Here is a 12,031-nt window from a genome sequence, read left to right as displayed (position 1 = left end):
TGTGAAACCTTTTCTAAAATGAATTACAATTATTGATGGGTTTTACGGTAAAATTCAAAAGCACTTTTTAACTTAGCATATATCTCTGTGCAGTACTCCAAACAGCAGGGGAGGTATCAAAGAGGATCAAAAGCATAATATTGTCCTCTTATTATTAAATGCTGACAGCATTGTCAAGTGGAAGCAGATTTAGTTTAGAAATAGAGGTTATGATAAAAGAGAATGGGGGGAGAAACAGCTTTAAAAAATCATCATCTTGATAGAAATTATTTTGATGTGCATGGTATGGTGGAAAGGAGTGTGTTTCTCACGTGCTAAGAAATGCAAACACTTCATCCTATGTACTTATTATCTGAAAAAATCCTTTTTTTTTCTTATGCATGTCTTGAAGAATGCAATGCTGCTATTCATAAGAAATGTATTGATAAAATCATCGGGAGGTGTACTGGTACTGCAGCCAACAGCAGGGACACAATGGTAAGAGCTGGAACAGTATATTTAGAGTGAAACTACATACTCTTGAACTATCAAAACCTGTAGAAACAGCCAAGTCCATTTTGGGAGCTACTTGGCTGTACAACTAAGCTACTGTCTTCTCTATATGATTATATGAAATGTGTAGTGGAGGAAACTTTTAAACAAAAAAAGTACTTAAAAGCCCTGCACGAAGAAGGGTAGTATTGCTTGATTGTCTCTTTCCCTGCTAGATGAAGGATATATTTATAGAGCAAAAAGGATTGTGGCAGGCTGCAAAATCCCAGAATGATGAAGTTTTCTCTTGGATATGTTTTGTGTGTGGTGTGTTGCTACACCTAGAGGCGCATCGTGAGGGTGAAATGACGTCTTTTCCTGATGTTCTGTGTGCATTTTGCAGCCTTCATCAGTGTACAACATCGGTTTCACTCTTGTCAGGACCCTAAAATCTCATGCAGTTGTTTCAAATATTTTTAAACTCCAAGCAGTTCATGCATGTAGCTTCATGTTCACTGCTAATGTGGTGAGATGTAAAGAGATACTGCTAAAAGCATGGTTTTGTTCAATTACTGTCCAGTTAGGGTGGGATGTGGACCCACCTTCTTACATGCAGTATGTTAAGGTTGGGGTATGGAGGATTAAATTGTTGTAGCTTTGATCCAAGCTATTTTCTGTAAGAAACTGGTCCTGTTTTGGGTGAAGTGGTTCACCCCTCTCCCTGCCCACAGTTTCAGAAGGAACGTTTCAACATCGACATGCCTCACCGCTTCAAAGTTTACAACTACATGAGCCCAACTTTCTGCGACCACTGCGGCAGCCTGCTGTGGGGACTGGTCAAACAAGGACTCAAATGTGAAGGTATGGAGGCAGAGGGAAGGCAGCTGGGACCTCTTCCTGCTTTTCCAGTGTGGTCTCTTTCTGACCCCCACTAGAGATTAGCTATTGCTGCACACGGTGCATTTGTATGTGTGTTAGACAGAGTGAGATTTATCTCATGCATGAGTTGTTTAAACACTCTTTTAGTAAAGAGAAAACTAGGTACTTGGCTTGTGTAACAACCCAGCCAAGTTGAGCTTCTCATGCAGTCGGAAAACCTGGTAGAAGTATCATCTTGCATATAATTGAAATTACTTCTGGGAATAACTGAAATTTGGTGAGTCTAACTCAAAGTAGCACCTAGAAGTGTCTTTAAAGTGTTCACTGTAAATACCATTCTTATAATTCTACCACAAAAATGCAAGATGATCTTTTCTTAAGGTTTTGGTTAAGATGATCTTTTGAAAAGATTTTGAGAAGAAAAAAAAAACAATTGCAACTTCTTCCTTTTGAACAGATTTTTGTAGCCTTCATTGGCTTAAAGACTAAAATTACAGCTTCATTAAGAACCATAAATCAGTGTCTAATCTGGGCTTGCTATAATGTTTATGAACTGCACAGCAAAACAGCCATTTTGTTGTAATGTTGGCCGGTATTTTCCTGATGCTTGTGTAACTGTACATTTCTTTTAGAATGTGGGATGAATGTGCATCATAAATGTCAAAAGAAGGTGGCAAATTTGTGTGGAATAAACCAGAAGTTGCTAGCTGAAGCTTTAAATCAAGTTAGCCAGGTATGCTTTATTGCTGTTTGTCATGCAATTTGGTTCCAGAGCTTTTTATTTTTACTTCACTTTCCCATGTCACTTTTATGAGGAATGGAAATTTGGGCCTGAGGCAATGGAAACAGCTTTCTCTTCTTAATTTGACCTATAAAGAGACTAACAAAGATGGCAATAGCCTAGAGGAGAAGCTGAGGGAAGAACATCCCACCTGACAAAGAATTTTTAAACAGAAGGTTTGTGTTTTCCTGAAATACAGCTTGGTTCTTTGACAGTGCCAAGGTTATTTTCTCCCCTTGTGTTTGATTGCATTCAAACAGCAGTAGCATAAAGCTGAAGTCTGTTTGCCCATGAAGCGTGTTTACCCATGCTTCAACTTTAGAATTCCCTTTGAATGCTAAATTAAATAAGTAAGAAGAAATAGAGCAGAGAGCTTCCATTTTTATTAATCCAATATATATACACACAGAAGAATCCTCTGGAATTAACATGGGCCCCACAGTTTACATTGTTAGTCTCCTGCTGCAGCATAGCCGTCTCTTGTGTATGGATTACTGTCAACTTCTGACTTGTAAATAAAGATTCAGACACAAGCTCTGAAATTAAAACAGGAGACTATATCGCAAAAGCCAACAGTATTTCCTTTGAGCTGAGCATTCCTGAGCTTTCACAGGATATTTACTTTGAAAACAGCGAGAGCTGTTACACCAGCTTTTTCACGACACAGAAAAAACTCGATCTGCTCATTAGTAAAACTTGATCTTGGGGATCTTCCATACATAAAATTTGTTTGCATGTGCTCAAGAAGTACGTCACGTGTTGCCTTCAGCATGTTCAGAGTGACAGTGGTTCCCATCTTGTGTTTCAAAACCTTAACACTAGTCCAAGGGGATGCTTTCCCACAGTGGATTCAAAGCAAGCAATTATTCTCACTGTGGATTCAAACTGTTATAACTTTCATAGTTTTTTAACAGACAATTACATAGACTGTTCAGGAATTTTAATATTTTCTTGCAGTGAAGGAAGTAAAGCAATTGGCTGAAGCTGTAAAAAGTGTGGCTAAATAGTCCGAACTGCGTTTTGAGAAGAATTATGTACTAGGAGTTAATTATGTAAAAGAAATGATCATACTGCCATCTGCCATCATGTTGCATTTAACAGCTATTGTTGTAAATATTTCTAAAGTAATAGTGCAAATATGATTTCAAATGTTCCCTTCCTCCTCAGAAATCCACACGAAGGTCTGATTCTGGATCTGTAGAAAGTGTTGGTATTTACCAAGATTTTGATAAGAAACCTAAAGGAGGAGATACAACAGGTGAGAAAAAAACGTTTTTGTTTAGCCATTTGCCTACTAGACTGTACAAACTGTCACATTTATTTATTCATTCTTGCCTTATGTTAGATAATATTTTTTGAACAAGCGTTGTTTAAAAAATATGCACGTAATTCTTTTTACCTGGCCACACAAAATGCTTATATAGTTTTTGACAAACCCCAGTATTTTTTTAGTCCGTGAGCATACCCACTTTTATGCAAAATGCTCGCTTTATTCTTCGTGGCATGGCCCCCCATGGTGGGAGCGGAGGATGGCTCACTAATCAGACTACAATGCACCTCTCTCCCTTCTGTAACTGAAATGTCATGAATATTGTTAACTAACTCAATTTGTTCACAGAACGTTAGAAGCCTTTGTACAATACTACAAGTTTTAGGATTTAAGCCAAAAGACTAGTTTGTTAAACAGCTGAGGTACTTCAAGAGCCTGGAATAAAGAATAAGCTTCAGCTTCAGAATAAGGGTTTACTTTTTTGTTGTTGTTTTTGTTTGGTTTGGTTTTGGTTTTACATTGCTAAAAGAGTTCTAGCATTGTAAAAGTCTCACAAAGCTGAACCCAGCACTCGAGGGGCGGCCTCACCAGAGCAGGGCCCAGGGGGACGATCACCTCCCTGGTGTGCTGGCTGCACTACTCCTGACACAGCCAGGATGCCGTTGGCTTTCTTGGCCACCTGGGCACACTGCTGGCTCGTGTTCAGGCAAGCATTGACCAGCACCCTCAGATCCTTTTCCTCTGCACAGCTTTCCAGCCACTCTGCCCCCAGCCTGTAGCCCTGCATGGGGTTGTTGTGGCCAAAGTGCAGGACCCAGTATCATCTCATGATTGTCATCAGAGTGTCTTGGTGGCACAGGAGATCTGTGCAGCAGGGGTGGAAAAAAAAATTAAAAGATTTCTAATTTTACGATATAATCAAACCTAACCTGTATGTTCATGCTTCTTAGCCAGAATCAAGCATAAATCAGATCTTTTCATGGCCTCTCTGTTTAGAGGGACTCTTTTTCTATTAACAGAAGAAAATACAAGCCATCCTTGTGAAGTATTCTGTTCTCTAACCTATGCTCTGAATTTTAGCAATAGGGGAAATTTAGGACCCTTTATTTTTGTAATTCCTGCTTATATGTTACTTAAAGCCAGCTTCAGAAACAATCACAGATCCAAATGCAACGTTAAGAAATATGCTTCAGTAACTTAAACTTTATTGTAAACTACATGATTTGACCTGTATGCTTAGATTTGCCAGTATCCCAGCAGCAGATGAACTGAAATAGTATGTCAGTACTTAATTCCTAATAGACAATCTGAGTCATGCAGTTTTTCTGCATATACTGAACTTTAAACTCCCTGTTTCAATAGGAGATAACAGCCAGTACGATAAACTCTGGGAGGGAAGCACAGCCAAGACAGCATCACGAATTGCAAGCAGGAGAAAATTCAACATAGACAGCTTTGTCTTCCATAAAGTATTAGGGAAAGGAAGTTTTGGAAAGGTATGTAACAAATTTACAGAGCTTAAGGTGACTGCCTTGCTTGATCTCTGAAATATTATGGGCTATTTTTGTTAACCAGAAACGTCTTACAGCCACTTGAGTAGATAATATTTTAAGAGAGTAAAATACAGCCATCTCTGTCAAAGACATTAGAAGTTCTTTACCTGCAGCTTGTCTGAACTCAGAAGTGTTTCATAATGTACAAGGGGTACAACCCAGTCAGAGAAATAGCCCTTTATCCAAAAGGGCAGTTATGTTCACATGCTGTCTACCAAAACAGCCTCGTAATGCTCCAGTGCAATGGCAGGGGAAATGTGGGACAGCAGCGTGACCTTCCACTCCCGTCTGCCTCTGCTCCTTGTGCTCCTTGCTTACTCTGTGCTTGTCCAAGGGTGATGTGACCTCCACAGACTCTGTTGTCTGTGAAACTCCAGCTGTAATGAAGGAACAGACTTTACACGTCCTCTGTTCATACTCTCACAAGTCATTGACAGAAAAACTGCCCTGGAAGCTGCTGTGCCTGTGTTACAAGGTCCTTGTACCCTGTCTCCTCACACCTATGCCCAGCAGCTTCACCTTGCCAATCTCACCATTTGCATAGCTGCCACAATTACTAAAAAAACAAACTGCTATAAGCACCTTTGACTTCTCCTTACTGATACCATCAGTAACAGGCTTTGCTACACACGCTGTAATCTCATCTTTCTTTTTTTTTTCTTTTTTTTTTTTTTTTTTTTTGTAGGTTCTGCTTGCTGAGCTGAAAGGAAAGAACGAATTCTTTGCTATCAAAGCTCTGAAAAAAGATGTGGTACTAATTGATGATGATGTGGAATGTACCATGGTGGAAAAGCGGGTTTTAGCACTTGCATGGGAAAATCCATTTCTCACGCACCTTTACTGCACGTTCCAGACAAAGGTAAGGGGAGGAAAAAAAAAGAAGGCGAGGGCAGCACAACAGATGCTGCCTTCTAATGGATGCTATTACCAACAGTCAAGTGAAAATAACTTTAGCGATACAAGAGTTAAATCCCCCCCCTTCTTGTGTTCTGTGTAATAGTTCACAAGCCTGGTGGAAAGTAAATAGAAGTGTGATACCCAGATATGCTGAAGAGATCAGAGTAACGTCTACATGATCTGGAGTAAGAGACAGTTTAATTTAAAACCTTGATCCTAGCTTTATCCTCAGTGAAGGGAACAAAGGTGACTGTCACAGGTAGAAGTCAGGAAATATATTTGAACGTATATTTATATTAAATCTAGAAGCCCACAGAATACGAGGTGAGCTCCTTAGCCTTGCAAGACCATGCTACTGCAGCATGCCTCATGCATTCTTAGGGGTGCATGAAACAGAAATAGGACAGGAGGGAAGTGGCTGCTGGGTCCCCACTGCCAGATTGCTACTCGAGGTGCGGTTGTGATAGCATCAATAATGTTTCCATTCTCTGATTATTTGCAAACAGGATCATCTGTTCTTCGTTATGGAGTTCCTGAATGGGGGAGACCTGATGTTCCACATACAAGACAAAGGGCGTTTTGATCTCTACAGAGCAACGTAAGTCTACAGCACTTCAGTCCCTATCCCCGTGAATTGTTATAATCTTTGTGGTATTACTACTTCTAGTTCTGCACCACTTAGCTGTTAGTCTTTCACTTGTGTTTCCGTGTCTGATGGTTGAAAAAAATGTGTTTTATAGGCATTAGTTTGATACAGTGTAGCTCACTTAATGACGTATTGAGTTAGGTTTCCTTCATTTGCATAGCAGAGTGATGTTTTGCTTGAAAGGATACACCTGTATGTGGAGATGCTAGGTAAACCTCAACATGAGCCAGCAATGAAAACACACGGTCTTAAAGCACACTAATGCTGTACTGTCATGGAAAAATTAATTTCCTAGGAAAACAGCACTGGGGAGGAGGGGGAACTTAGTAAATAATATATCACTATTACTGATAAGTTGACATAATAGTACAGGAAGATAAGCTGCACTTTCCACAAGATACTAATTAAAATGGGAAAGCACTTCATTTAACAAGTGCCATTTTGTCCGTTAGCTATGGCTTGAAGGTAACTGAAGCTGAAGACTTAGAATTATATGATGGTTTTGCATCTTTTAACTGTAACTTTTAGTTTTAGAACAATTTGAATGGGTTCATGAAAAACCTTAAATGTAACGCAGGGTGGAGTAATGGATCTGCCCAAAAGCACCAGTGTAACCGACTGGAAAACAGCTTGCATCACTGTGCTAGCTAGGAAATACAGATCAGATTGGATCGGATCAAGAGGACCAGCATAAAAAGCAGCCTGCAGTAGCCAGCCTTGTGGGTCAGGGTTAGCTCTGTTCTGACTCTCCCCAGCAGAAACCTGGACAAAGTCCCCCAACTTACTTGTGTTTCAGCAAACTTCCAGCAGCTTCTCCTGGAATTTTCTGTACATATTTCTCAAGTTTTGGGTCAACATTCATTCTGCAATACAGAAGTGGAAATCACTTTTTTTTTTTAACAATTACAAAGTTTACATTCTAGGAGCAGGAGAAAGCATTCCTTAAGAGTTTTTCCTCACATCCTGTGGATTAACACCCCCCTTTTTGAGGAGAAACAGCAATGCTTTCTTTCTGCAATTGGGTGGCTATATGAGCGTAGGTAGGTGAGGCCCATTTCAAATTTAGCCACTAATGTGCCATCCCTCCTAAAGCCACCCCATGAGTACTGACCTCCCAGCAGCTATCTTTCCAAAGGCATATACATCTCTCTCCTAAAACTGAAAGAGAAGAAAAGGGACAGTGTTCCTCAATGGAAGGGGAATGAAGCATTAAAGCAAGCTGGTGGCCCCTTTACTGTTTGGAGTTAGATACCACAGATGCATGGTGAAAATTAACTTGCAGATTATAGCATCCATCCGTATAAATACAGGTGTAATATTAGATATGCGATTTCTCTTTCCTAGTGTTTAAAGAACTGTACAGTGATTTTCACTGCATGAAGTTTATGGCAGCTCTTTTGGCCAGCTGCTTTGTCTGATGTTTTAACTGAGCAAGCCAGTAAAAGATGTTTTGATCTTTTCAGGTTTTATGGAGCTGAAATTGTGTGTGGGCTACAGTTTCTTCACAGCAAAGGCATTATTTATAGGTGAGTAGCAGCTAGCACCAGCGTGGGACCTATGAATTGTCTTAGCACTTCATGCATGCTTGAGTTACTGATTGATGTAACGAGTAAAAGCTGTCTGTCAGAGTTCTGATGTTATTCCAAGGGCATTAACATGCCTGAGATGAATCTGTATCTTTGTGTCTTTTCCTTGGCAACCAGAATGATGGAATGTTATTTACATTACACAAAAGCAGTTTTGTCTGTTATTTTTAAGCACTCCCTTCACATCACGAGTCTTTCGAGTTTGGTGGCAATGGTGAGTGTCCTTGAGGGTCTCAATTCCTACTGGTCTTGGAAAACCACTGAGGTGGAAGTCTTCTGCTTTTACTTTCCATGTGAAAGCAGAGAATTGATGCTTCTGCCTCACCAGATTCTTAAACAGCAAGGAGCAGATCCTGACCAACAGTTTCTTAATGTAAATATCCACATTACAGGAGGTCAGAATTTTTTGTTTTGTTTTTAAGATGTGTTTTTTCGTCTTAATTTCTATTCTCCAGCCTTTTCACCCCACCCCAGCTCTAAAACCCTGTTTGGTAACTACTTGCTCAGGTAGTTTTTACCTCTAACAAACAGGTATGAAGGATAACAGGTGCGTGCTTGAGAGCAAATGCTGCATGGCCCTAGGTAAAGGTGCCCCACGATGTCCGCTATTGTCCACCTCTATTTATAGAAACAGGGAAAGTCTGGTGGAGCACCACTCTGTGAAGCAGTTTTCTGAAGTTAGACTTGTATTTCACCAAAAAAAGTGTTTGTAAGGAGGATCAATGTTACCAGAAAACTTGTTGATGAAGAAAGGTGATTGATTCTTCGAAGCCTTTCTGCCTCACAGAGAAGACAACCATAGCCTGGGAAGGTGCTTAATGCATCCAGCTCTATTCCCACTGCCTCCTGCAGGTTTATACATGGGAAAGGACCAAACAGGACGTGCTGTTATCCACAGGAAGCCTTTCCATCCCAAATTTTCTATATATTTTTAGGCTTGCTGTTAAATTCCCCTGTGTTAAATTAGTGCTTCTAGAGTGAAATTTCACAGTATGAAATATTTTCAGACAAACTGGTACCGTTTATCAACAGGACATCAGCAAAACCAAAGGTATTTTTTTCCCTCTTGCACAGGAAGTTTACCGGTATAGTTACTGACCCCGAAGGTAGTGGTTTTGGGTAGGTCTTGCAATGCAACACCTTCACACCCATACAAAAGATTTTAGAAGTTGCATGTAGGTAAGTGCAGTGCCCTACATTACGATGAGCTTTTCCTGTCTCAGAAATATATTTTTACTCAAGGTGAACAGCAGCTGATGTCCAAACCCAGGGTTTGTAGCACATTGCGTTAGAGCAGGGGCTCTTGGTTCAAGCTGCAGCTCACCCTTTTGGCAGCGTAAGTAGCTGATACTGTAAGCTGAAGTTAACAAAGAGAAAAGAGTGCCCTGTTCTTATGTAAAATCTGCCCTATTCAAGACTTTCTTGGTAAGCAGAAGGGCTGTTCAGTTTCCCTTCAGCCTGCCCTCCTCGGTATGCGCTTTTGCAGCCAGATGGACAAAAAACACTTTGCAGTCAAAGGGAGGGAATGTAGCTTTTGGAAACTGCTGTTAAAAAGCTCTTATTTGATTGAAGATTGTTATTCTGTAAAAAGGCATGAATAGGTACTTCACAGACTGTGGCCACAGCACATGAACCCCCTCATGCCGTAACTAGGAGCAAGTCACAGGTAATATTAAAATTGGGAAAGCCTTGAATATTCATGCTTGTGCCAAATGCCCCAAGAATCCAATAATCCTTCTTTTGAGCTACACAGTCCGGTGTAGTGCTGCTATGTTAGCTGGTGAGGCGTTCACTCACACCTCTGTCCAGAGGCAACAGAAGCACTGGGTGTGACTTTGGATGTAAAAGCAGATGACAAGGATTATATGGGCACGCTATATATACACCTCAGCCACTTTATTATGCTTACAAGAGATAATTCTTCTTTTCTCCTTACCATCTTCCAAGTACCAAAGTACAATTTTGCAGGTATTATGTTGATAGATAATTCTTTTCTTGCCATCTGTGAAGAAACTGCATGTATCTGAATACAACAATGACATACTTGTCCTTAAAAGATGCCTCTTTTTTTCATATACCTTTTGCAGAGACCTAAAACTGGACAACGTGATGCTCGATAAAGAAGGCCACATCAAAATAGCTGATTTTGGAATGTGCAAAGAAAATGTAGTTGGTGAGAACAAGGCAAGCACATTCTGTGGGACCCCAGACTACATTGCTCCTGAGGTCAGTACATCACTGCAACATACTGCAGGGCTCCACTTAATAGAGTGATGTTAGAATGGCCATTGTGATCTTTCTTCCCTTTAGAGAATAATAGTTCCAAAACGTAATAATAATAACAACAAGCATAGAAAAAAATTAGATGCCTTCTTCTGTAGAGGGTTCTTAAGATAGAATATTTACAAGTATCTACAATGTTTTAATAGGTTTTGAAATGTTAAAAATTTCAGTTGTTGAAAAACTAGTTTTCTCTTCTGCTTTTACAGCTAGCATACATGCAGGACTCCTGCAAAATGAGCATGTGCACTGCAGATGATAAAGCAGCCAGAATTCAAAGGAGAATCTTAGAGAGTTAAATTCATTGTGTTCAGAGTTGGCTTTTTATCTGATTTGCATAGTAGTCAAATAAGGTAGTTAGCTTTTAAAGCTATAAATGTCAAAGTCTGTTGGTTAATAATCTGCTTTCATTGCCACACATTCCTCCCTTCCCCTACTTTATTATCTTGTAATGAAACTAGAGCAGATGTTTTCCAACTACATGGTATTTAAAGTCAATGGAGGAAATTTCAGAATGAGAGCAAAGATCTGTCCACTGAGCTGTCCACATTTCCACAAACAGCAGCTGAGCAGAAAACTACAGCTGTACTTCAGTGTCAACAATCCTCTCAGACTGCTGCATTTTTCCCCTAGATATGCTAGTTATTAAAGATTGCCTCTTAAATTCACTGATCTGTTTTTTTTGTATGTACTTCTGTCTTTTACTAATTACCCGTATTTCTTCCCCTGCCCCTCTTCTGCGGAACAAGATTCTGCAAGGCTTGAGGTACACGTTCTCTGTGGACTGGTGGTCATTTGGGGTCCTGCTGTACGAGATGCTTATTGGACAATCCCCTTTCCATGGGGACGATGAAGATGAGTTGTTCGAGTCAATCCGAGTGGACACACCTCACTACCCACGCTGGATTACCAAGGAATCAAAAGATATACTAGAAAAGGTAAGGCTGAAGATTGATGAGTGGGTCAAGGTCCAGTATTTCCTCCAGGGAGGGACAAATCTAGGCTTGTAAAAGGAGCTGTTTATCCATGTTAGCAGATTACTTTTACAAATGGAAAGCCAGGTAAGCTTAATACTAATGTCTGTTAGTAATGTTAGTTAGCAACTTCTGTTTGTTCAGCAGTATACCAGTTATTTCCTCCACCGCCACCTACCTTTTGAGTGGATGTAAGGCCTTGTTGGCTATCTTGTCTTGCAGCTATTTGAAAGAGATCCAACAAGACGACTCGGGATCACTGGGAATATCCGAGACCATCCTTTTTTCAAAACCATCAACTGGGCAGCATTAGAGAAGAGGGAGGTAGACCCTCCTTTCAAACCAAAAGTGGTACGTGGATTATTCTGTGTTCCTATAACATGCTACACGTCTGTTGGTCACCAGCTTAGGGGTGATGGGTGAATCCTCCAAACATCGTTACGGTAGTTCATTCTGAAACCTGAAATCTTTTCTACCCTAAAATCTTCCTATTAAGACCATCTTCCTGTACAGCTTTAAGGAACCTCTTCACTACTGTTGTCTTCAGGAAAATAATGAATAGTGCTGCCATCCATCCTTTTCAAATCAATGGAGGAATGCAATGTTTTGTATGCACTGATGTTAGCACTGTTGATAGCACTGTTAGTGCTTACTGATAGTTAACTTTAACTAGACCAGCTCAGAAAAAGATGCT

The 12,031-nt window shown here is 40.2% G+C and overlaps 1 protein-coding gene across 2 annotated transcripts in view; it reads left to right on the top strand.

The window, feature by feature from the left end:
- PRKCD (protein kinase C delta) overlaps nucleotides 1–12,031 on the top strand; it is a 65,712-nt gene that overhangs the window by 52,350 nt on the left and 1,331 nt on the right. For both annotated transcript variants that reach the window (XM_082768333.1, XM_082768332.1), the window contains exons 7-17: nucleotides 392–477; nucleotides 1,203–1,332; nucleotides 1,983–2,083; nucleotides 3,299–3,389; nucleotides 4,764–4,897; nucleotides 5,640–5,813; nucleotides 6,358–6,449; nucleotides 7,961–8,023; nucleotides 10,171–10,309; nucleotides 11,113–11,301; nucleotides 11,560–11,688. In XM_082768333.1, the coding sequence (XP_082624459.1) occupies nucleotides 392–477; nucleotides 1,203–1,332; nucleotides 1,983–2,083; nucleotides 3,299–3,389; nucleotides 4,764–4,897; nucleotides 5,640–5,813; nucleotides 6,358–6,449; nucleotides 7,961–8,023; nucleotides 10,171–10,309; nucleotides 11,113–11,301; nucleotides 11,560–11,688 (1,328 nt within the window). The remainder of the gene's footprint in view (nucleotides 1–391; nucleotides 478–1,202; nucleotides 1,333–1,982; nucleotides 2,084–3,298; nucleotides 3,390–4,763; nucleotides 4,898–5,639; nucleotides 5,814–6,357; nucleotides 6,450–7,960; nucleotides 8,024–10,170; nucleotides 10,310–11,112; nucleotides 11,302–11,559; nucleotides 11,689–12,031) is intronic.

The sequence above is a fragment of the Aythya marila genome (genome assembly GCF_965140915.1).
Source record: "Aythya marila genome assembly, chromosome: 10".
NCBI lineage: Eukaryota > Metazoa > Chordata > Aves > Anseriformes > Anatidae > Aythya > Aythya marila.
This window is presented reverse-complemented; position numbering and strand designations above follow the sequence as displayed.